The 26,989-nt window shown below is 35.9% G+C and overlaps 1 protein-coding gene across 5 annotated transcripts in view; it reads right to left on the reverse strand.

Annotated features, from left to right (window-relative positions):
• LOC129468935 (protein argonaute-3) overlaps positions 1 to 26,989 on the reverse strand; it is a 133,202-nt gene that overhangs the window by 76,562 nt on the left and 29,651 nt on the right. For 3 of the 5 annotated variants that reach the window (XM_055254949.2, XM_063627904.1, XM_063627905.1), the window contains exons 3-5: positions 19,344 to 19,464; positions 13,852 to 14,060; positions 12,581 to 12,717 (exon numbers count right to left, since the gene is read on the reverse strand). In XM_055254949.2, coding sequence (XP_055110924.1) covers positions 12,581 to 12,717; positions 13,852 to 14,060; positions 19,344 to 19,464 — 467 coding nt within the window. The other 2 variants (XM_055254951.2, XM_055254950.2) reach the window with 2 other exon arrangements.

The following is a 26,989-nucleotide window of genomic DNA, read 5'->3' on the forward strand; positions in this document are numbered from 1 at the left end:
GTTTTAAGTTATGCAATTTCATCTTTACTTCATCTCTTCTAGTTGAGAATCGCTCTCCGGGGTAGTTGTACCAAATGGTACTTCTACAAACAATGTGTGAGAGTTCCTTTTACTTCATCCTCACCAACATTTGGTATTTCATAAGATTTTTCTTTTCACCTTGCATTTTGCAAATTGTAAGGCTTTTTAATTTTACAAATCTGATGCGTACAAAATGGTAACACTGATTTCACCTGCAAGTTCTTGATTATTAATGAATGAGAATCTTTTCATGTGTTTACTGGCTATATGCGTTTCCTATTTTGAGAACTACCTATTTTTCAATTCATCTGTCCTTATATTTTGTAAAGTTCTCAGTTATATGAGCTACAGATTTTGTAATGTTTTTAACTTTATTGTTTCTTTTGCAATACACAAGTTTTAAATTTTGCTCAAGTTTATCAGTATTTTCCTTTGCAGTTTATACTTTGTACTCTGTTTGGTGTTAGGAATATTCTCTCATTTTTATCCTAAAAGAATTTTGAAGATTTGCTTTTCATATTTGGGATATAATTCACCTAGAAATAGATTTTGTGTCTAATGTAAGATGGATCTAATTTTTTTAAAGTTAACTGTGTAAACACTATTATTCTACTCTTTCCCTACTGATCTGAAACACTACATCAGATATTTACAGTTTCCATAAACACATATGTGGCTCGTTTCTAGACTCTGCTTCATTAATCTGCCTGTCCCTGCATTTGAAGCCATGTGGTATAACTGTTACAGTTTTATAGGAACTAGGGCAATTTCTGCTTTATTTTTCTTTAAAATTCTATTGGTTTTTCTCAGTCACTTATTCTTCCATATAAATCTTAATATTGACTTATCAAGTGTTATACTATACCCTATTGGAATTTTATTTTATTTATGTTTTTTGAGACAGGGTCTCATTCTGTTGCCCAGGCTGGAGTACAGTGGTGAGATCACAGTTCACTGCAGCCTCGACTTCTGGGCTCAAGCGATTCTCCCATCTGAGCCTCTTGAGTAGCTGGGACTACAGTCACACACCTCTACATACCTGGCTAATTTTTTTGTCTTTTTTTAGCGATAGGGTTTCGCCATGTTGGTCAGAAGTCCCAGGCTCAAGCGATCCTCCCATCTTGGCCTCCCAATGTGCTGGAAATACCAGTATACCCACTGTACCTGGCCCCCTATTGGAATTTTAATTAAAACTACATTTAAAGATTAATAAGGATAATGTGTTTCATTAAATTTTCTTAGGTCTTTCAATGAAGTTTTATAATATCTTAGAGACCTCAGAAATTGTTTATTCCTGAGTACCTCATTTTCAATCCAAACTCTTGATCTCATTATACTTGTTAAAGCTCAGCTAAGATATCACATACTACTACAAATATTTCTCTGATTTTTCAGGCTCATTTGGATGCTCCTCCTCCTATGCTCTTGGATTTATTTATTCATTCTTTGTTTAATATGACCAAAAGTTGTGCTGGGCATAGAGGGTACACTGGTGAATAAAATGACAATCCCTTCATGGAGCTTTCATTCTAATAGGAGAGACAGAACAATAAACACTCATAATTCAAGGTGATACATGCTATTATAGGGGAATTACACTGTGCTGTGGGAATACAGAAGAGAAATACCTAACTCAGACTTGGGGGATGGCTGGATGGGGGGAGAAGGGTGTCAAACACTGCTTCTCAAGGAAGTAACATGTAGACTGAAACCTGTAAGAAGAACAGAAGTTAGCAAACACAATAGTGACTAAAAATCATAGTACTGATATCCTTGTCTCTTGATTTTATTGAAAAAGCTCTCATTGTTTAACTGTGAAATCATCTACTTTTTGTTTCTTTCTTTAGAGACAGGGGTCTCACTCTGTTGCCCAGGCTGGAGTACAGTGACTCAATTACAGCTCACTGCAGCCTGCAACTCCTGGGGCTTAGGCTATCTTCCTGCCTTAGCCTCCCAAGTAGTTGGGACTACAGGCGTGAGCCCCTGTGCCAAGCTCATTTATTTTTTGGATATGTTTCCCCTCTTGGCTTTTTTGACATCATGTTTGGTGTCTCACATTGCCTTGTAATAATCACTACTTGCTCACTAGTTCGTTCTTTCTTAAATGCTAGTATTCCTCGACGGCTTTATCCTCTTTCTTGTTTCGATTTAAATACTATTCCTAAAGAGTTTTTCCACTTCTATAGTTTCAAATATGGATTTATGTACTGAAGAGTCCCAACACTCTTACTTTCGGCTCCCACCATTATACATTTTCATACCTAAATTTCTAAATATACACTAGATATGTCTATCTATATGTTCCATAGAATCCTCAAGCTTTGGACATGTTAACATTGATACATGCTGTATACTGCTAACCAGCAATAGCAGATCTACCTCCATATTCAGTTGACAGTACCACCATTCATACCTGGTAGAAAACTCAGAGTCAGTGCTCTGAATGTACATTGGAGAGTATGCCCTTCTTGGGAGCCAGTTTATAATATGGCAGTCACTGTACCTGAAAGTTGTTTCAAGGGCTGAATAATCACAGAAAATTTCAGACCAGGTGTGGAGGGTTGTTTTTCTTTTTATTTATGTATTTATTTTTGAGATGGGGCCTTGCTTTGTCACTGCTGGAATGCAGTGGTACAATCATGGCTCACCACAGCCTTGATATCCCGGGCTCAAGCCACCCTCCCATCTCAGCCTCCCTAGCAGCTGGGACTACAAGCACGCACCACACCTGGCTAATTTTTTTCTTTTTTTTTTTTTTTTTTTTTTTTGGTAGAGATCAGGTCTCACTATGTTGTTCAGCCTGATCTCAAACTCCTGATCTCAAGTGATCCTCCCACTTTGGCCTCCCAAAGTGCTGGGATTACAAGTGTAAGCCACCATGGCAGGTGTTGTTTTTAATGTGTCAACTTGCTAGGCTACCAGCTGCCATTTGTTTAATCAAACACTAATCTAGGTGTTGCTATGAAGGTATTTTGTAGATGTAATTAAAATCCATAATCCATTGACTTTAAGTAATGGAGATTATCCTGAATAATGTGGATGGGCCTGATTCAATCAGGTGAAAGGTCTTAAAAGTGGGGCTGAAGCTTCCCTGAGAGCAAGAAATTCCACCTATAGATAACTGCTTCAGCCCATGCCTGAATTTCCCTGCCCTTCCTGACAGCCTGCCCCAAAAATTTCAGACTTGCCTAGCTAGCCCCTACAATTGCATAAACCCTCTCTCTATACTTCCTACTGGTTCTGCTTCTCTAGTTGGGCCCTGACTGATAGGCCAGGCTTGTAGTTTATTTGCAAAAACAATTCCTTCAAAAACCTAGTAAAGCTCTGCTCTATTTTTTTCCATCAGTTCCATGTACCAGTACTATACCTACTATCCCCAAAGTTTTTTTTTTTTTTTCTGGACATGGTTCTTAAACCTATTTTTTCAGCTTAATCCTTCCTCTCCATCCCACATTAGACCATCACCATCTCTTACCTGAACTAGTGATTGAAAAGCCTCCTAACTGGCTTCTCAGATTAGTTTTTTCTCCTCTATCTATTCTCCACACTGCTGCCAGAGGTCTCTTTCTGGAAAACAAATATGATCATGTCACTATCCTTCTTAAAAACCTTTGAAGTATCCCTATCTAAAGGAGAGAAGTTTCTTCTATTTCATTGATTTGTTTTTATCTTTTATTTCTTTCTATTCTCTTTGCATTTAATTTTCTGTGATTCTTCTAACTTGTTGAGAATGAATGCTCATGTCACTGACGCTTTTTTTCTTTTATAATAGGCATTTAAAGTTTTAAATTCTCTCTAAGCATTGCTTTAGCTGATCATACCAGTTCTGATATGTATTGTATTCATTGTCCTTTGGTTCAAAATTTTCTTTGTGATTTCTTTAAACAAGGAGTTATTTAGAAATCATTTCTTTATTTTTTAATAGAGATGGGGTCTCACTATGTTGCCCAGGCTGGTCTCAAACTCCTAGGCTCAAGTGATCCTCCCACCTTGGCCTCCCAAAGTGCTAGGATTACAGGCGTGAGCTACCACACCCGGCCTAGAAATTATTTCTTAATAATTTTCAAAGCTGGACTTCAAGTTCTAGTAGGAACATAACAGCAATTTAGTTACAAATTTTCCCATCTTTCTCCTAGAACCTGTACAGAGCAACAAAGACAATGTTAAAAACAAAAAATACCATATATCTTTAGTGAAACTAGGGGATAATAAAAACCTAAAAATGCCAACTTATAAGTAAATACGACCCAAAGTACTTGAGACTAAAAGAAGCCACATCTGAGCATGAGAGAATGACAAGAAGTATAGGGGAATCTGGTGGGGGAATAGCACATCTTTACTCCTAGAAAGAAAAGAACCTATCCCAAGTGGGAACTACAATGTTTAGAACTGAGATTAAATGGGGGATTCGCAGAAGGAGGTAAGGAAAGGAGGTGTAGAAAGTGGCAGAACAATAAGTGGAGGGTGGTTTGGAAGTGACAGATCTCAGAAAGGACCACCCTTTTACAAGTGAGGCATGCTCTTTTGTAATAGTTTCAAACTTACAGAAAAGTTATAAGAATAGTACAAAGAACTCCTGTATATCTGTCACAAATTCTTTAATTGTTAACATTTGAGGCAGGCAATTTGAAGGGTGGGAGGTGCATCCCTTGGTAGCAGAACTAGTCAGGACCTGGGGAACTCATGGCTGGTAGTTCACATTACTTAAACCCCTTAAGTTACTGGGAGGCATAGGCGATGTGGCTGCATTTTGAAGAAAGAGTCCACCAGAACAACGGAGGAGAGAGGCCTTGAGCACAGAAACCTGGAAAACTATCTTGCTCCGAAGGTGTTCCTAATGTTTCTAAGACCCTTAAGTCCCTTCTAACAGATGGTCTGGGAAACTCATCTCATGCCAATATAAGCAACAAAAAAGTGGTAAGTATCCATAAAATAATACCATAGAAAAAAATGTAAAAAGGCAATGCGACATCCCTGACAAAGAAAACTCAACAGACAATATCATCACAAAGCAGAGGAAAATTAAAACCCTACTTTTTACTCACATTGAAAAATTCCTAATGCAGTTACGAAGAAAAAGTTCAGAGCAGAAATTGAGAAACTCAAGGAGGAATGAAACAGTGAACAGGAGTTGTAGTGAAACAAGCATGGCAGAACTCAGAAAAGAAATGGAAGAAAAAGAATTTTAAGAATTAAAAAGATGAAGACTAAAATGCAATGAGCACATGGTAAAAATATACAACACCAAAGGCACAGTAAGAAGCAGGTAGGATAGAAATTTTTTAAAAGTAAATAAAATGATGGATATAAAACTGACCCAAAATGGTCAACTAAGAAAACATCTAGTAATTTTACTGATGTCACTTAATAAAATAATTTCTAAATTATTTGGTATTTGGAAGAAATACTTTCAGCAATCACACACAAAAAGCACACCTCTTCTAAGAAAAATAAAATCAAGCAGGCATCATACTTCTCTATTGAACAGTCAATGCCAGAAGACAGTGGAAAAATACCTACAAGGTACTCAAGGAAAAAGTGTGAGCCAACAATTCCACATCTACCCAAACAGACCTTCGGGAATAAGGCTACAGATAACTCAGGCCTTATTCATATGAGCATTTCTTGAAGAAACAACTTGAGGACAAACTGAAACCAACAAATGACCAGAAAAATTTTAGCAAAAGGACTGGCAGTGAGCAACAATATATTTAATTGCAGATTTAAGATTGAAAACAAATGGAATGAAACTGTTACGTGGTCTAAGAATGTAGGAATTCAAATAAATGAATATATACAAATCAATGTTAAGAGTAGAATATATAAAAAGTAGAATAAGCTCAATGACTGCACCTCATGTGCAACAGGTAGGAGTCAAAGTTGAAAGTCAATCAGTAAAAACTTAAGCAACATGAAAGAATAAAATTATAAAGGGCAATAAAATAATACTATATTGGCTAAAACTAGTAGAAAGAAAGGAAGAAAATAAAGCTAATGTAATTGTTACTCAATTAAGGGAAACAAAAGACTGCTTTAAAACAGAGGAAGATAGGTATCATATGAAGGTATAAGTATAAAGATAATCACTGGGGGGAAAATCTTCCTAATATGAGGACTACCATTTAAAAAGCACAGAAAACACAACACTCAAAGTTTCAAAATATATACAAACGTAAAAAATGGCATAAAATAATTTTACAAAACCATGACCAATGGTTGTGTCTTGATAGGAAGATACGTCCTTCCTATCTATATCTGGCTTAATTCAACCACTAAACAGAAAAAAAGCTTTAAATTGACCCACAAAGCAAACCATTCTATGCTGTCATCAAGATATACCTGAAAAAAAAAGTTAAAGGATAGGATAAAGTTCACAAAAGCATGAAGTGCAATCCTTTTATTAGATAATGTAGAATTTTGGTCAAAAAGTACAAAAAGAAAGTCACTCATCATATAAAGGTTATAATTCATAAGGAAAACAGATATGAATATATATGCTTCTAATAATACAGTAGCAACATTCAGAAAATGGAAATTATAGGAGATAAAAGAAGAAACAGAAAGATATTAATAATAGGAAATTTATTTATCCTAGTCTGAGAGAACAAAAAACAAAACTAAGGAAATAAATGACATAAACAACATAATCAAACTGGTAGCTCTGATGGATATTTCACTCTAACCTAATATATGAATATACCTTATTTTCACATAGCCATAGAACTATCACAAAAATTGACCATATATTGGGCTACAAAAAATACCTCTGCAAACTCTAAAAGGAAAAATACAAACCACATTTTTTTTTTTTTTTGAGACGGAGTCTCACTCTGTCCCAAGGCTGGAGTGCAGCGGCGTGATCTCGGCTCACTGCAAGCTCCGCCTCCCGGGTTCACGCCATTCTCCTGCCTCAGCCTCCTGAGTAGCTGGGACTACAGGCACCTGCCACCACGCCCGGCTAATTTTTTGTATTTTTAGTAGAGATGGGGTTTCACTGTGTTAGCCAGGATGGTCTCAATCTCCTGACCTCGTGATCTGCCTGCCTCGGCCTCCCAAAGTGCTGGGATTACAGGCGTGAGCCACTGCGCCTGGCCACAAATGACATTTTTTAACACAATGAAACTAGAAATTCATAACAAATCCAGAAAACAAAAAGATCTTCAATCTGAAAATTTGAAAAGTCTCTCAAACAATATTTCAAGCACAGAGGAAATACAAATGAAATTTGTGGAGTTTCTAGAAAATACTACATATTAGAAGCTTTGTAATACAGCTAAAACAGTGATCACCAGAAAAATAATTGTTTTAAATATTTCTACCAACAAAATGAAAGTACATGTTACTAATCTAGCTAAAATAGATAGAAAAATAACTTTAAGAATAATTCCCATTGTCAGCAAGGCCTTACTTTCCTCAGCATCAGTAAGTATTGTGTCCTGATCACGGACCAGAGAGCTGAGCCTCCAGAATCCCCAGGAAGCTGCTCTATCCTCAAAGAATAGTAAGACTGTTGTAACTTGCTCTGTCTGTAAACACACTTCAGGAAGGAAGTTGGCAGATATATTTTCAAATGATCTTCAACACAATTCTTGAGAGTTTTCTAGTGAGTTTCACGTTAATAAAAAATTGTTTTCAGGCCAGGTGCAGTGGCTCACGCCTGTAATCCTAGCACTTTGGGAGGCCGAGGCAGGCGGATCACCTGAGGTCAGGAGTTCAAGACCAGCCTGACCAACATGGTGACACCCCATCTCTACTAAAAATACGAAAAAATTAGCCGGGCGTCGTGGCGCGCATCTGTAATCCCAGCTACTTGGGAGGCTGAGGCAGAACAATCGTTTGAACCAGGGAGGCAGAGGTTGCAGTGAGTTGAGATCGAGCCACTACACTCCAGCCTGGGTGACAAGGGTGAAACTCAAAAAAAAAAAAAAAAAAAAAATTGTGTCAAGAAATTTGGGTACCTTACTTCTCTAGAAAGAGTTCATCAAGATTTTATTTCATTGATTCAAGTATTTAAGCTGAAGTACTAAATATACACCTGAGATAGAATAATAGAAAAGATTCTTTATTATAGGTTTCAGTAATTCATTAATTGGGAAGAATATGTTACCAAAAAAGAAGTCAGGGCATAGGAAAAAAGGTTAAGGATTAAAGTATTTAATTAAACAATCAGATAGCATTCATTAACTATATTTTGTTCTTAATCAGAAAGCACTCAATAAATACATTTTGTTTTCTAAAATAAATATTTATGATGCCATAACGTCTTTTTTCTAGTTTTTTGATAAAAAGTAATAGATGCTTATTGTTGAAAGCTTGAAAAAGATGGAGAAAAATAAATACCACTCAATTTCACCACCTGAAAAAAAAGTAAAAAGAACAAAGCATACATATGCAAAATAACAAACTGAGAAAACCACAGAAATACACAGAATTTCAAAAACTAATAGAAACTGGCCGGGCACGGTGGCACACGCCTGTAATCCCCGCACTTTGGGAGGCCAAGGCAGGCAGATCTCTTGAGCCCAGGAGTTCGAGACCAGCCTGGGCAACATGGTGAAATCTTGTCTCTACAAAAAATACAAAAATTAGCCAGGTGTGGTGACATGTGTCTGTAGTCCCAGCTGCTCAGGAGGCTGTAGTGGGAAGATCGCTTGACCCTGGGAGGCGGAGGTTGCAGTGAGCCAAGATTACACTACTGCACTCCAGCCTGGGTGACAGAGCAAGACCCTGTCTCAAAAAAAAAAAAATCATAGTAACAATAGAAACTACTTTGTAAAACTCTGTATAATTAAATTACATATGAATACAATAATTTTCCAGTCAAATGTGAGCTACCAAAAGTGAACCTAAACAGCCTGAACAGACTGTTTTTTTTTTTTTTAATTAAAAAAAATTTTTATGGGTACATAGCAGATGTATATATCTATGGGTTACACGAGCTTTTGATACAGGCATATAATACATAATAATCAGATCAGAGTAAATGGGGTATCCGTTACCTCAAGCATTTACCCTTTCTTTGTGTTACCAACAATCCAATTATATTTTTAGTCATTTTTAAATGTATGATAAATTATTAGACTGATTTTCACAAAATAAATGAGGGGAGTTTTAAAACAGCTACCTAGCAAACCAAACCAAACCAAATAAAAAACAGCAGGTCACAAGGTTTTATAGGGGAATTCTACGAAATCATAAAAGAGCTGATAATATCAATACTATTTTAAAACTGTTACACATTTTAGAAAATGGAAAACTTCTGAATGTTTTAGAAGTTTTACCAAAACTTGACAAAGATTGTACAAAAAGGGAAGGCTGCAGATTAATCTGACTTTTGCATGTTAATTTATAAAAGGAAAGTATTAGCAAACAGAATCTAGCATCAATTAAAAGAATCTAGGAGTGCTGTTTAGTTCAATGTTAAAAATAAGAGAAATATCACATCATCAGCTCCATAGATGCTGAAAAGGCATCTGACAAAATTTAACATATACTCTTGATAAACGTACTTAATAAAATAAGAAACAGATATTCCTTAATATGACAATATATACATACAATACTTAATGCTTCTAGAGCAAGAAAGAAAAAGGACGCACATTAATCACTACTACTTAATCCCACCCCAATTAGTCTATATAATCTGATAAAAAAATTAGAGGTATAAAAATCCAAAGGAAGAGGTAAACTTATCACTAGTTGCAGGTGATGATTATAACCTAGAAGCCCCAATAAAATCACCTGAAAAAATACCACAAACAATAATGGAATTCAATAACACAGAAAGAGAGAAAGTATACAGAAATCAAAAGCCTGAATATATATAAGCAATAACCAGTTAGTATCTATAAACCCATTTAATAGCAACAAAAAGGAGAAAATATCCTGGAATAACAAGAAATGGCCTGGGTGCAGTAGCTCACGCCTGTAATCCCAGCACTCTGGGAGGCTGAGGTGGGTGGATCACCTGAGGTCAGGAATTCGAGACCAGCCTGACCAACATGGTGAAACCCCATCTCTACTAAAAATACAAAATTAGCTGGGTGTGGTGGTGCATGCCTGTAATCACAGTTGCTTGAACCTGGGAGGCGGAGGTTGCCGTGAGCCGAGATCACTCCATTGTACTCCAGAGCAAAACTCTGTCTCAAAAAAAAGAAAGAAAAAAGAAAAGAAAGAAAGAAAAAAAAGAAATGTGCAAAATTTATGTGAAGAAAGCTTTAAGAACTCTTGAAAATGAAAGTAATCTTGAACAAATAGAAAGACATAGTATATTCTTTGAAAGAAAAGACAACACCTTAAAGATGCCAATTTGTCCTAACTTAATTTATAAATCTAATAGGATCTCAATAAAAATAACAATCTGTCCTCTCCCACTCACTACTAAACAAGGAATTTCTAAAGCTTATACATAAGAATGGCCTGGAAAACCCTGAAAAGAGAAAGTAGGACTAGTCCTATCAGATATTAAAAGTCATAAAAGAAGTGACTGACCAATACATATGTATGTGTGCATACACCAACATACAAACAGACTTCTGCATGGCAAAAAAAAAAAACCTCCACAATACCAAACGTCAAAAGACAAATAGCAACCTAGGTAAAATATCTGCAACTCATGACAGATGAAGAGCTAACTTCCTTAATTTAGAAAGCATTCTCAGTAAATAAGAAGACCAAAAATCCAATAGAAATAAAAGGGCAAAAGATATAAACTAACAGTTCATTAAAAAAGAAACATAAGTGGCCCTTACATTTGTGAAAAGGTAGTCAAATACAAATTAAGAGGACATAAGAAAACTATTTCTTGCAAATCTGATTGACGAAAATCTAAGAGTTTGATGATTCTAGTGGCAAAGATATAAGGAAACTGGTACTCTCGTTCATTGATGTAAGATTGGCAATAATGATACAAATTACAAATATTAATACATTTGCCCTTAACTCATCAGTCTAACCTCCAGGAATTTATCTTACAGACATATCTTAATATACATAAAATGATGTAAAATAGAAAATAGTTAAAAATAACCCTAGTATACATCTAAAGAAAACTGGTTATATATCCCCTCCTCAATCATATATTACACAATGGTAGGTGCAGCTGAAAAAATGAGGAAACTATACCCTAATCTGGAAGGATCCAGGGATCCTTGGAGGAATATCTAATTTCAGGTACTGCGCAGGAAATATAAGATGAGCAAGGAATATCCTGCTGTGCCCGAAAACAAGAAAGCTTTCAAACATTTACGAATTATCAATAGGACACTGAGCTTTTCCACAGAAAAATTCCACCTAATGCAAAAAGAATAACAGAAAAATTACCAGTTCGTAATCCCTAGTGAAATAAATAATTTGGGTCACAATGATCAGTGAACAGAACATTAGCAATTCAAAGGTTAATTAAGAAATTTACAATGGACAGATCTCTGCCTCTACTGATTAATCTCTGAACCTAGAGACTGATTTTTGAATCACTAAAATTGGGACCACTAGATACTGTGTTTCCTAATATGACATGACATAAAGCACTTAAGCATTTTGAACCAGAATGGAATGAAACTTCTAAGCTAACTTTCATTTTCAGAAAATACAGGGGACAGAGGAACAAGGTAATAACACAAGAAAACAAAAAGACAAAATCAGATTTGAACATATTCTACAGAACAAGTGGCCGAGTTTTTGTAAAACGTCAATGGCATAAAGAAACAAGAAAACAGGGAAGGAAATGGGACTACTAGATCGCAAAAGACACAATAATCAAATGTGATGTGTGGACCTTGTTTGGATTCTGATTAGAACCAGCTAACAAGGAAAAGGCACATTTCAGACAATCAGGGAAATCTGATTATGGACAGGTATTAGAGGGTACAAATAAATGCTTGTTTATAATTTTCCTACATATGATAATGACATTGCTGCTATAAGAAAATATCCACAGTTTTAGAGGTACACATTGAAGTAGTAGGGACAAAATAACATGCCGTCTGGAATTAGATTTAAAAACACTACTGTAGAGGAAGAAATGTATTCGGATTATGCAAAGGTAGAAAAATTTCTGACAATCTGAGCAATGGCTACCTATATGGTAGTTCATCATACTACTCTCTCTGCTTTTATATAAGCTTGAAAATATTTTGTAAGAAAACACCTAAAAACGAGAATGCAATTAGCATCACACTAAGACCAGCAGTGGGTATAACATCTGTGGGTCACCATGACCAACAGAATTATCTTTCTTAAAATATATATTTCATAATAAAATGTTGGCTTAGAGTTAAAAGGACAAAAGTGAGTTATAATAGAAGATTGCTCAGATAATCGTCAGGGCTTTTAAATCTGGCTTCATGTGCATGCTTCATGTTTACCAGCATTCCAAGATAAGTTCTACAGGCTTTCTAAATGAAATGTAATAAAAATATAAAGGTTTTTCCAGTAGATCATAATACATGTCCAAATATTACTTCGAGACACCAGTATGTATAATTATATATAAAATTTATGTACACACATCATAAAGAAATCCACCACCCAATACAGAATATGGCTTTAGTTCCCTTACCATCGATATTAAGCATCATTTTCCACATGGCAGGCCGAACAGACTGATGGAATCCAAACCACACTTCCCTGCCCCCTCCCAGAGGGTGGTCATATCCTTCTGGAGCGGAGAAAAATGAACGCCCCACAGGCGTGTATCTACACAAATTAAAATGGCATGTTCAATCCTTTCCTTCTCATGCAAGTATTTAAATCTGCAGAAAAGGGGAGACTAGAGCACAATTAACATAATGATGCTTATTGTTATGAATATATGAAACTAAACATGTTCCAAATTTGAGAAAGCAAAAAGTATCCACTCTAAATGGAAAAAAATCTACTTAAATTTTCCTTTCTCAAAACTGTTGGTTGAAATAAGAATAAATTTTATTTAAAATAATTTCTTAAAAACAGGTTTTAAAAAGTTAACAGTTCTGACCTTAAAAATGTTAACAAGTAAATAATTATTGAACGAAAAGCTATTTCTATAAATGTGTTTGCAAGACATACTATTTTTCTTAAAAAAAAAAAAAATACTGAGTCAGGTGTGGGGGCTCACACCTGTAATCCGAGCACTTTGGGAGGCTAAGGTGAGAGGATTACTTGAGTCCAGGAGTTTGAAACCAGCCTGGGCAACATAGGGAGATTCCATCTCTACAACAAAAAAAAAATTTTTTTTTAATTAGTCAGGCATGATGGTGCATGCCTGTGGTCCCAGCTACTCAGAAGGCTGAGGTAGGAGGATTGCTTAGGCCTGGGAGGTTGAAGCTGCAGTGGGCCATGATTGTGCCACTGCACTATAGCCTAGGTGACAGAGTGAGACCATGTCTCAAAAAAAACCCAACCAAACAATAAAAAATACACGGGTACACATGCGCTCACACACAGGAGCATACCCTACACATGTGAGGTCCTAGGGTATTAAAAAAAGCAATTCAACACAATTTGATATTGTTATATAAACAGTGAAATTACTTTTAAAACAAGATAACTAAATAAATACATCTGAAAATAGATCTGTTAAGACTTTTAGATCCTAAGAGAAAGGATGAGATATTTTTCTATAAAATTATTCATGAGACTAGCTAAGCTAATGATGTATAGTTACTTGCAAAAGCCAGATAATTTTCTGTAACATACTCCTGTCAATGAATTTGTATGGATGCTATTCTTGTTCAACATTTCAGTTGAACAATCAAAATATATGACAAATAAAGGTTTAACCAAGGGAAGCCTGCACAATTCATTCTTCGGAGTTTAAAATCTAAAGAGAAAAAAAGCAGAAGCACCCACTTCATGGAGGGCAGATGTCGTAGCACCACATCAACGGCATGGACAGGGTTAGTGCTGATTGGCTTGTCTAATTCCAGTGGCTCAGGCAAGGTCCGTCCTGTCAGTACTTCATGCAGTAGGTGCCAACTCACCCGAGAGACAAATTTGATTGACACCTTGAAAGGTCGATCTTTTCCACCTTCCCCAGGTAAAGTAACATCTAAATCTACCTGTTGATGGGAAAAGAGTCAACTAGTAAATGTTGAAAAAGATAAATACAATTATTTTAGATTTAACTTATAAAAATATCTAAGAGAAAACACGGCAAAAATAAAAAAGTCAATAGACTAAAATATACCATTTATTTTTTTTTGTAGATAAAATTTAAATAACATAGTTACTCATGCCAGCATTATGTGTCATTGCAAAATACTGGAAACTACCCTAAATGCGCCAACATTTATACAGCTATGAAAAAAGAATGAGGAAAATCTCTTGAAACTGCCATGGAATAAATTTCCAAGCTATACTATTAAGTGACAAAAGCAAAGTACAAAAGATTACAAATATTGTGACATCTTTTATGTGAGAAAGGAGGAAAATATTCATATATCTGCTTACTTCTGCAAAAAGAAACATAGGAAGCATGAACCAGAAACAAAGAAACTAGTTACTTTCAAAGGATGGGAGGGAATGGACTGGAAAAAATAAGGACAGAACAATTCTGAGTATATGTTTTGGTATAATTTTGAAATGTGGAAGCATATTAAAGTTCTACATATTAAAAAAAAAAAAAGGCCAGGCGCAGTGGCTCACGCATATAATCCCAGCACTTTGGGAGGCTGAGGCAGGCTGATCACTTGAGGTCAGGAGTTCAAGACCAGCTTGGCCAACATGGTGAAACCCTGTCTCTACTAAAAATACAAAATTAGCTGGGTGTGGTGGTGCATGCCTGTAATCCCAGCTACTCAGGAGGCTGAGGCACGGGAATCATTTGAACTCAGGAGGCAGAGGGTGCAGTGAGCCAAGATCGCACCACTGTGCTCCAGCCTGGGCAACAGAGTGAGACTCAAAAAAAAAAAAATAACTAAAAAAAATTATATTTATAAATTTATAATTTATAATATAAATTTATATATTATATATATTTATAAATTTATAATTTATAATATAAATTTATATATTATATATATTTATAAATTTATAATTTATAAATATACATATATATATATATTTAGGCCGGGTATGGTGGCTTACTCCTGTAATCCCAGCACTTTGGGACACTGAGGCAGGAGGACTGCTTGAGCCAGGGAATTTTAAACCAACCCAGACAACAGAGCAAGAGCTAGTCTCTACAAAAAATTAAATTAGCCAGGTGTGGTGGTGCACACCTGTGGTCCTAGCTGCTTGGGAGGCTGAGGCAGTAGGATCGTTTGAGCCTGAGAGGTTGAGGCTGCAGTGAGCCGTGAGTGTGCCAATGAACTCCAGCCTGGGTTACAGAGCGAAACCCTGTCTAAATAAATAAATAAAGGGAGGGAAAAAATTAAAACAGAATATCATGAACAGAATCAAATGAACCCAAATAAATTTTAAATAAATAACATAACCACATTGAAAGAAAAGAAAAAGGAAGGACTAATTCAAGTAACTCTTGAACACAATATGTATACTGACGATAATAGTCTTAATTCTAGGGGTAGAGAAAGGGTGGATTTAGAAGAATTGCATACAAAATAAAGCCTTGAATTCATTAGTAGGTTTGTTTTCTGTAGTGGTCTGAGTATAGTAACTCACAAACTATTTTATATGTACCGTAGGACTGAGCAAATGAGAAGGAGTGGTGATGTTTTGAGGAGCCAGGAATATAACTAAAAAAGAAAGATACGCCGGGCGCGGTGGCTCACGCCTGTAATCCCAGCACTTTGGGAGGCCGAGGCGGGCAGATCACGAGGTCAGGAGATCGAGACCATCCTGGCTAACACAGTGAAACCCCGTCTCTACTAAAAATACAAAAAATTAGCCGGGCGAGGTGGTGGGCGCCTGTAGTCCCAGCTACGTGGGAGGCTGAGGCAGGAGAATGGCGTGAACCCTGGGGGGCGGAGCCTGCAGTGAGCCGAGATCGCGTCACGGCACTCCATCCTGGGTGAAAGAGCGAGACTCCGTCTCAAAAAAAAAAAAAAAAAAAAAAAAAAAAGAAAGATACAAATATGGAATGGAGTGAAGAAAGGAAAGGAAGAATCCCATGGGGCATAGACTAGAATTGGAAGAATCAGGTGTGAACTCACGATTTCCTACATATATATGTGTTAGATTTACCATATAAAGTGTAATATGTTTTTAGTCTGTTTTATTTATTTATCTACTTATTTATATATTTCCTACCTCTATCCACTGAAAGGGCTTAGAAGCACATATACCCCAGCAGCAGTGAACATACCAATACCCAGATTTTCATTTCAAAATTGCATTTGCCAACTAAAAGAAACCAGAGATCCTCAGAGAAATGGTTAGTTGCAGGACTGCAGCAGAGAAAACATAAAATAAACCAGGAACATCCTGTGCCAGAAAGTAATGAAGTAGAGTCATGCACCACATAATGATTTTTGGTCAACAATGTACCCCATATACATGGTGGTCCCATTAGATTATAATGAAGCTGCCTTATACAGGTGTACCATTTAAACAATCTTTTACAATGTATTTTTACTGTACCTTTTCTATAGTTAGATACGTTTAGATACACAAATATCTACCATTGTCTTACAAGTGCCTACAGTACTTGGTATAGTAACATCCTATATAGGTTTATAGCAATAATAAACCATATTACATGGCGTAGGTATGTAGTAAGCTATACCATTTAGGTTTGTGTAAGTATACACTGCGATGATAGCACAATGACAAAATTGCCCAAGGACGCATTTCTCAGAGCATATCTCCATTGTTTTAGGTGATGCAGGATTGTATTCCCCAAAAAGTGTCATTTCAAAAGGACACAGGAGTCAGCTTAAAAGAGTTCCCACTGGCCAAATTTGGGACAACTTGGGCAGTGAAATCACTAAATAGAGTAAAAGAAAATATTCTCCCTTACAGCAGATTAATGAATACATGGAGAAGGAATGACAGAATTAGAAAATCACCACTTCTACATAGTAATAATCCTTTCAAGCAAGAATAATCAATTGCCAAGCAAGAATAATCAAAATCTAATGAGCAACAGGATCCTTAAAAGTATTTCCCATTACAAAATTAAAAACTTCTGTGTATCAATGGACACAATCAACATAGTGAAAAGGCAACCTGTGAAATGTAAGAAAATATTTGCAAATTATATATCTGATAAGAAGTTAATGTCCAGAATACATATAGTTAATATCCAGGATACAGAAGTTAATATCCAGAATATATATATAAAGAACTCCTACAATGGTATTGATTAGTTTAGCTAAAAAAAGATAAAAAATCTAAAAATAAAGAACTCCTACAACTCACTACCCAAAACCCAAAACAAACAACCCAGTTCAAAAAATGGGTAAACAACTTGACCACAGATTTCTCCAGAAGATATACAAATGGCCAATAAGCCTACAAAGTTATACTCAACATCACTAATTGTTGGGGGACATGCAAATCAAAACCACAATGAGATATCATCTCACGCCCATTAGGATGGTTACTATTAGAAAACGAACAAAAAAAACCCCAGAAAACAAGTGTTGGCATGGAAGTGAGAGTTTGGAACTCTTGTTCACTGTTGGTGGGAATGTAAAATGATGCAGCCATTCTGGAAAACAATATAGCAGATTCTCAGAAAATTAATAATTATCACATGACCCGGCAAATTTACTTCTGGGTATATATCCAAAGAACCGAAAGCAGAGTTCAATACTTTTACATCTATGTTCATAGCAGGATTATTTGCAATAGCCAAAAGGTGTCCATTGATGCATGAAGGGATTAACAAAATGTGTTATATACATACAATGGAATATTACTCAGCCTTGAAAAGGAGATTCTAACACATGCAACAATGTGGATAAATTGTGAAATAAGCCAGGCATAAAAAGACAATCTATGATTTCGCTTACATAAGGTACCTAGAATAGTCAAATTCAGAGACAGAAAGTACTATGGTGGTTGCCAGGGCTGAGGGGAGGGAGCAATGGATACTGTTTAATGGATATGGAGTTTCAGTTTTGAAAGATAAAGACAATTCTGGGGATGGAAGGTGGTAATTATAATACAACAATGTAAATGTGCTTAATACCACTGACATGTACCTTAAAAATGGCTAAGATGGTAAATTTTATGTTACATATGTTTATCACAATTACAAAAAGAATCTCCCTACAAGATGCTTATTAACTACAAGGAGAAAAATACCCCAATAGGAGAAAACTGGCAGACAACAATTTAATCAACTGACCAAAGTTAACATCACCAATAATCACCAATAATGGAACAAATACATACTGCGTGCTTCCTGATATGATGCACTGATAAGGAAAGAATGGTTATATAATATTCCTGCCAATAATGCATAACCAGAATGTAATCAAGGGGAAGTATCAGACAAACCCAGACTGAAGGACATTCTACAAAATAACTTGCCAATAATCTTCAACTATGTTAGTCATGAAAGAAAAAAAAAAAGAAAGACATGGTATCTATATCATGATCCTGGACTGGATTCTGTAACAGAGGAGAAAAATAATACTAAAGGGCATCATTGGAAAAATTGGTAAAACTAGAATTTGTATTGTTGATTAAATAAAAGTATCATATCAATGTTAAATTTAATGAAGTTGATAACTGTACAAGGGTTTTTATCATTGTTCTTAGGAATATACATTAAAGTATTAAATACTGGCCAAGTGCCGTGGCGCTCCCAAAATCCCAGAACTTTGGGAGGTTGAGCTGGGTGGATTACTTGAGGTCAGAAGTTTGAGACCAGTCTGGCCAACACGGCAAAACCCCGTCTCTACTACAAACACAAAAAAATTAGCCAAGAGTGGTAGCACATGCCTGTAATCCCAGCTACTCAGGAGGCTGAGGTACAAGAATCACTGGAATCTGGGAGGCAGAGGTTGCAGTGAGCCGAGATCATACTACTGCACTCCAGCCTAGGTGACAAAGTGAGACCCTGTCTCAAAATAAATAAAATAAAATTAAATTAAATTTAAAAATAAATAAATATTAATGGGGCATGGTATATGCAACCTACTTGTGAATGGTTCAGGAAAAAATAAGTATGTATGTACAAGAGAGAAAGAAAAAAAATAAAACAAATGTGGAAATGTTCAGAACCTCAGTGAATCTAGGTAAAGGGTGAGGGTTCTCTGCATGATTCCTGCAACTTTTCTTAAGTCTGAAATTATTTCAAAACAAAAAGTTAAAAACAATCAGTGATAAATACTCACATATATATGGACTGTAATAAAAATAGTAATAAATGCGTGTAAAAGGAGACACCTCAAAAATATACCTTTCCGATACAGGAATGCATATCTTACCCCTGTAGTTGCCACAGGAAGTGGATTGGCGGTGTAAAGACTTCTTTTTCCATCATAAACTGGTCTACGGTCTCCAAATATAGTTACTTTAAAATGCTGAACCATTGAGTCAACCACCTCCCTAAAGAAAGGAAACAATATATTCACATAATCCTCTGTAAGATGAAATATAAAAATATTAACAGAAGTAATTTCTGCCACTGTATAAAGCTGTCAAAATTCTAAAAAATATTCATATATGATAAAGATTTTGCTTTTAGAACCTTGGCTTAAGACACCAAAAAGATTGATTATTGCCAAAAGATGACATACATTTCACTAGACAGAGAAGAATGAAGCAAGCATATTACTTAATCATTCCAGGATACATTTGACCTGCAAAATATTCTTAGAAACTGATTCAAAATCTCTTTCACCATCTCTAAGCACTCCCTAACATATTCACTTCTTTCTCCAAGAGTAGATACTCTTTCCTCTGTACCAACAAGACACCTAGTACATATCTCTATCAGGACACTTTGTCTATTATAATGATTATGTATTTCAATTCTTCTAACTGTGAGCCTCCTGAGAGCAGCAAACATACCTGTATTCCTTTCTCCTCCCATCCTTACAGTACCTAGCTACTAAGGATATTATAAAACCTCCATTTTTACCCAGCAAACATTTGAGCCAATGTAACTGACACAGAAAGATATTCAAGACTTATATATTCAAAAGTTACAGACTATATAGGAAATACAAAATTTTCACAAATCAATATTTATTTTTTGTACACACATTTGTAAAGGCAGAGAAACTGAAAGGATATATTCCAAATGGTGGTTACCTCTAGAGAGGGAAGTGACAGGATTACAGGGTCACCTATTTTGTTTATAAAATCTAAATATATTACAATGAGAATGTACTCACATAGTACTGATATAATCTAAAACTAATTTAAAAGATTCAAGGCCAGGCACAGTGGCTCATGCCTGTAATCCCAGCACTTTGGGAGGCCAAGGCAGGTGGATCACCTGAGGTCAGGAGTTTGAGACCAACCTGACCAACATGGAGAAACCCTGTCTCTACTAAAAATTCAAAATTAGCCAGGTACGGTGGCGCATGCCTGTAGTCCCAGCTACTTGGTAGGCTGAGGCAGGAGAATCGCTTGAACCCAGGAGGCGGAGGTTGTGGTGAGCCGAGATCACACCATTGAACTCCGGCCTGGGCAACAAGAGCAAAACTCTGTCTCAAAAAAAAAAAAAAAAAAAAGAGAGAGATTCAAGTCTACCTCAGTTAAGTGGGGCAGGAACCCAGCATTTTCTGGAACAACAAAAACATCAAGCTGACTTGATACCCACAGCGATTTTCTACATGGCACAAAGTTTCTATTTTTTCCTCCCTTTTCAATTTTGTTTTACCGAAACTATGAAAACAATATCAAGCCTCTTCTAGAGTATATACAACAAAAATTTGATTCACCTATTCATTTTTGAGTTCAAAGCAAATTTCAACGATTGTCTGCCATTTTAAGTTTTCCTTTGTGGCCATTATTACTAAATCTGGTTTCTTTCTTTTCTTTTTTTTTTTTGTTTTTTTTTTGAGACAGTGTCTTGCTCTGTCACGCAGGATGGAGTGCAGTGGTGCGATCTCGGCTCACTGCTACCTCCACCTCCCAGGTTCAAGCAATTCTCCTGCCTCAGCCTCCCGAGTAGCTGAGATTACAGGCGCGCGCACCATCATGTCCAGCTAATTTTTGCATTTTTAGTAGAGACAGGGTTTTACCACGTTGGCCAGGCTGGTCTCGAACTCCTGACCTGGTGATCCGCCCACCTCGGCCTCCTAAAGTGCTGGGATTAGAGGCATGAGCCACTGCACCCAGCCAAAATCTGGTTTCTTAGGTGAAATTTTACAGATCTAATTTGTTGGGATGTTTTAACCATTTTGTCATTTTTTTTTTTAACTCAACAGTAAACTGGTATAATTTCAACCTTACGAATTCTGGGAAACCCAATCAAATCACTCTAAGGATCAAAATGGAGGAGACTGAAATAGTAGGGCCAAAACATCTTAGGAATAAAAAATATCCTGCTTTAACTTAAACAGATTTACAAGAAAAAAAACCCATTAAAAAGTGGGCAAAGGACATGAACAGACAGTTCAAAAGAAGACATACATGCAGCCAACAAGCATATGAAAAAATGCTCAACATTATTGACCATTAGAGAAATATGAATCAAAACCACAAGGAGATACCATCTCACGCCAGTCAGAAAGGCTACTATTAAAAAGTCAAAAAATAACAGACGTTGGCAAGGTTGTGGAGAAAATGGAATGTTTATACACTGTTAGTGAGAGTGTAAATTAGTTCAACCATTGTGGAAAGCAGTGTGGCAATTCCTCAAAGACGTAAAAAGAGAACTACCATTTAACCCAGCAATCCCATTTCTAGGTATATATCCAAAGAAATATAAATTGTTCTATCATAAAGACACATGCATGTGTATGTTCACTGCAGCACTATTCACAATAGCAAAGACATGGAATCAACCTAAATGCCCATCAATGGTACACTGGATAAAGAAAATGTGGTACATATACACCATGGAATACTATGCAGTCATAAAAAAGAACAAGATCATGTACTCTGCAGAACATGTATGGAGCTAGAGGCCGTTATCCTTAGCAAACTAACGCAGGAATAGAAACCCAAATACTGCATGCTCTCACTTAGTAAGTGGGAGTTAACTGATGAGAACATATGGACCCATAGAGGAGAACTATAGACACTGGGGTCTACCAGAGGGTAGAGGGTGGGAGGAGGGAGAGTATCAGGAAAAATAACTAATGGGTACAAGGCTTAATACCTGGGTGACAATAAACTTGTGACACAAATTTACCTATATAACAAACCTGTACATATATCTCTGAACTTAAAATAAAAGTTAAATACATATATATGTTCATATATAAATGTATACTTATATATCAAAGGATATATATGTACACATATACAATTTTTTGCTACAATTTTGGCAAAAAAAAAATATATATATATATACCCTGCTTTGATGCCTAACACATAGTATATCCTCAATAAATGCTCTAACAGTGAATAACCTATCTCAGTGAAATGCTGGAACGTCCAATGGAATATATCTAGAGCTGAATTCAACACATCTCGTCAGAGTTACATGTGGTTATCTTCTGTTTGCTACTCCTCTTTAATTAATAGTATCTCCATCTTCTCAGTTACCCAGATTCAAAACTTGGCTCATCTCTTCACCCAACTGGTTGTTGACACCACGTCCTTCCAGTATTTCTTATACTAGTCCTTTACTTTCCATTCCCGATTACCACAATCCTAAAGAAAAGCCTCATGTCCTTGTACCTGGATTATTTTAAGTTTCTTTTTTATGTTCTTAGTTTTTTTTTTTTTACTCCAACCCAATTTACATTCACTGTTAAATAATTTCCCAAGCCCCACTTTTATACCTTGGGTACAAAAAATTTAATCATACTCCTCAGTTCATGGTGTGTGAATCATCTGTATAATATCCCTCTTCTAACTGATTCATTTCTTTCCATCTCCATTTCCTAGCCGCATTCCCCTTCCCAAGAAGTTATTCTTCTAATTTGTTTGACGAACATTCTTCTATTTCTATGTATACCTATTTTTACCCTCTGCATTAGATGTTTTAAAACCTATTCATCTTGCTGTGGTATATTTGTTATGGTATATTTATTTTTATTATTTTTAAAAGATTCGTCTGTAAAAAATTGGTTGTATACAATTTCAGTGACTTGGTTCATTGTTTCTGATTGATGCAAAGTACTCCACATGTTGTCTATCCACTCTCCCAGCATTGCAGATTCATGGTATCTTTAACTGCAACACCTAAAAACAATGTTGAAATGAATTATCTCCTTACATGTCCCCTTATGAACCCATGTGAGAATTAACCCCTGCTTACAGACACAGAAACAGACTGTTAGGTCAAAATGAATCTTATCAAGTAAACGATGAACTGCCAAATTGTTCTCAAGAATGACTACACTAACCTGCACTCCTTGAGGCTCCTATTTCCCTGCGTCCAGTCAGTATGTGGCATTATCCAGCTCTGCTTTCTAATTTTTGTTAGCCTAACCGGTATAAACTAAAAGCATGTTTTAATTTAGATTTCTCTTATTACTAATGAATTTGAGAACATCATTAAATTAAATTTCACCTTATGACTTCAAGCTTTTGAGGTATTAAGAAATACTTTCTTAATATGAAGTCACAAAGATAAATTATATTTTATTAACTTTATAGTTTTGTCTACATTATTTTGGTTCTTCTTTATAAACAGCAAGGACCCAATTTTATCTATCTCCATCTAGTGAGCAGGTTTCTTCATGCCACCTACTAACCAGCTTATACTTATCAATTTGTAATGGCATTTTTATCTCACTCACTTCTCATATATAAATCAATCTGAGTTCTCTATACTGTCCCAGTGTTCTGTTTGTCTGTTCTTGTGCCAGTACAAGAAGTTTTCTTTTTTTTTTTTTTTTTTTTTTTTGAGAGGGAGTCTCGCTCTGTCACCCAGGCTGGAGTGCAGTGGCGTGATCTCGGTGCTCACTGCAAGCTCCCCCTCCTGGGTTCACACTATTCTCCTGCCTCAGCCTCCCGAGTAGCTGGGACTACAGGCACCTGCCACCACACCTGGCTAATTTTTTGTATTTTTAGTAGAGACGGGGTTTCACCGTGTTAGCCAGGATGGTCTCGATCTCCTGACCTCATGATCCACCCACCTTGGCCTCCCAAAGTGCTGGGATTACAGGTGTGAGCCACTGCACCTGGCCAGTACCATATATTTTCACTAGAGTGTTTATTTACGGGGCAGGGTAAGTTTCCCTACTTTTTCTAAGTATACTTGAACACTGGAATAATTTTCCACCTTAGAAAACTATCAATACCATATGAAAAGGAAACATATATAGTGCCCTACATATAGTAAGTAATTAATAAATATCTGTTGGTTAAGAAACCTCCAACAACCCATACTTGGAAGACATGACTAGCATGTTAAAAACATAAATTACTATGTTAAAAGCTACTAACAACTACAACAATGAACAAAATGAAGAAGAAAAATAATAAGGGTAACTGTAATACCTAAACACTTATGTCCGAACACTTCAACTGTAATAAGAACAAAGTAGAGAATCTCAACTTACCCACTGCTGCTGTGGAAAACGGTACAAGCCCCAAATGAGCTAACAGTATGATGTAGCTTCCTCAAAAGTAAAAAACTGAAGTTGCATATATTTAAGTACTCAGATAACCCACTTAATAAGGCAGGTAACTATCCCACCATATATTAAAACAGATCATTTTACATCTTGGAGTACTCTGTTCAATTTGTGAAAAATGTAAGACCCTAAAAATTCAAATATAACGAGAAGGAGGCAATCCCGATAGAAAATCATGTAATATGAGTAAAAATAAATCAAACCAAGTCTGGTTTGGAATAGGAAAGTTTTAGTCTGGAATAGGAAAGACTCAAAGAAAATTATAGAATAAGTTTTTGGCTATTTTGATAGATTGTCATGTTAAAAACTGAGTAGAAAGAACTAAGAAAAATAGTTGGAACATTAGACAGATTTTGGAACAAAATTTTCATGATTTTCTAACCACCAGAGTTATTCAAAAGTAAATTACACTACCTTATAAAGTACCTGAGTTCATCTTTGCTAGAACTGTTCAAAGAACAGCTATATGACCAACTGTCAGGGAAGATATAAATTTAAAATTAAAATGAAATATCCACAATACCCTCTTATAGTAAAATTTAATTTAAAAAATACCAAATAATGGCCAGGCGCAGTGGCTCACGCCTGTAATCCCACCACTTTGGGAGGCCGAAGCAGGCGGATCAAGAAGTCAGGAGATCGAGACCAACCTGGCTAACACGGTGAAATCCTGTCACAACTAAAAACACAAAAAAAGAAAAAAATTAGCAGGGCGTGGTGGCGGGTGCTCGTAGTCCCAGCTACTCGGGAGCCTGAGGCAGGAGAATGGCGTGAACCTGGGAGGTGGGGCTTGCAGTGAGCCGAGATCGCGCCACTGCACTCCACCCTGGGTGACAGAGTGAGACTCCGTCTCAAAAAAAATAAATAAATAAAAATAAAAATAAAAAAAGAAAAGAAACATTGTAAATTTTATCATGGTAAATCATATCATGGCATTATATATTACTCTTATGAATAATTACACTTAGATTTGACAATTTAGTTCAGAGCCTTAAGGAAATAGCATTGGAATTCTATAGTATACGGGTCAATTTTTCCACTCGACAGTTTTTTAAGTTCATAACTGACAAAACCTATGCTACAAAGAGAGTCATCTTTCACGAGGGCCAAGAGTTATTATTATTTTTTTAACCTCTCACTAATACGACACAATTAATTCATATATTTAGAATTTTTTTTAAAGAGATAGGGTCTCACTATGTTGCCCATGCTGGTCTCCAACTCCTGGGTTCAAGCAATCCTCCTGTCTCAGCCTCCCAGAGTGTTGAGATTACAGGTGTGAGCCACTGTGCCTGGCCAAATTCATATATTTAGAATTTTAGTGAAAAAAAAAAAAAAATTTTTTTTTTTTTGAGACCAGGTCTTGCTCTGTTGCCCACACTTGAGTGCAGTGACGTGATCATAGCTCACTGTAACCTAGAACTCTTGAGTTCAAGTGATCCTCCTGCCTTGGCCTTCGGAGTAACTGGGACTATAAGCATCCAGCAGATTTTAGGATGCAAGTTAACAAAATGACAAAACTAGGGACAGCAAATTCTCATTTCTTATCTCAAAGGATATTATGGAAAAGGTAGTTTATTAGAATCTTTAATAGGTAGGCATGTGGAACTAGAGAAAAAAAACTATAACAGTAATTTATCTAGTTTCCTAAGCCATGTAGTCAGCTATAGTAGCAAAGGTGCTATTATATTAGGATGAAACCTGGAATTGGGAAACTACCAACCTGAGAAACCTTTAAAATATATGATAATGTAAGTACCGAAATAAGAAGGCATGAGTTTTTAGTCCCATTCTGTCACTAAGTTGTTAAGAAAGTTATTTAACCTCTCTGACTTGAGTTTCTTTATCAATAAAAATGAGATAACAGTCTCAGGAGCCAAATGGAATATTAGTGAAAATAATTTGGAGATTAAAAAAGCAAATATGTATAATAATATTTTTATATTAAAATTTAAGCATAATTATCTCACAAATATATTTTAAGAATTATACTGAAGTCTTCCAAATAACAAATGAATACACTACAATGTTTTAGCATCAAATATAGTAAATTAACACAAATAATGAATAATTCTGGTAATTAACAGAAAATGATGACTGAGTTTCCTCTCTATTTTGCGACGCTAGTCTTTCATTGTAACAACAGGCTTAGGAGTGGAATCTTTTGTTCAAATATAGTACTTTTAGCAAAATATTTAAGTATATATTGTTAAACCAGTTCTTAGCTTACCATAAGTAGTAAAACTAGACTAATAAAAATACATAAAATATTTTAACTTCTAAAACAGTGCTTGGGAAAGTAATTTGGGAAATAAAATCTGAGTAAACACGGATAAGAATGTCTAACCAATCTTTAGTGGCTTCCT

Source organism: Symphalangus syndactylus, chromosome 12 (genome assembly GCF_028878055.3).
Source record: "Symphalangus syndactylus isolate Jambi chromosome 12, NHGRI_mSymSyn1-v2.1_pri, whole genome shotgun sequence".
NCBI lineage: Eukaryota > Metazoa > Chordata > Mammalia > Primates > Hylobatidae > Symphalangus > Symphalangus syndactylus.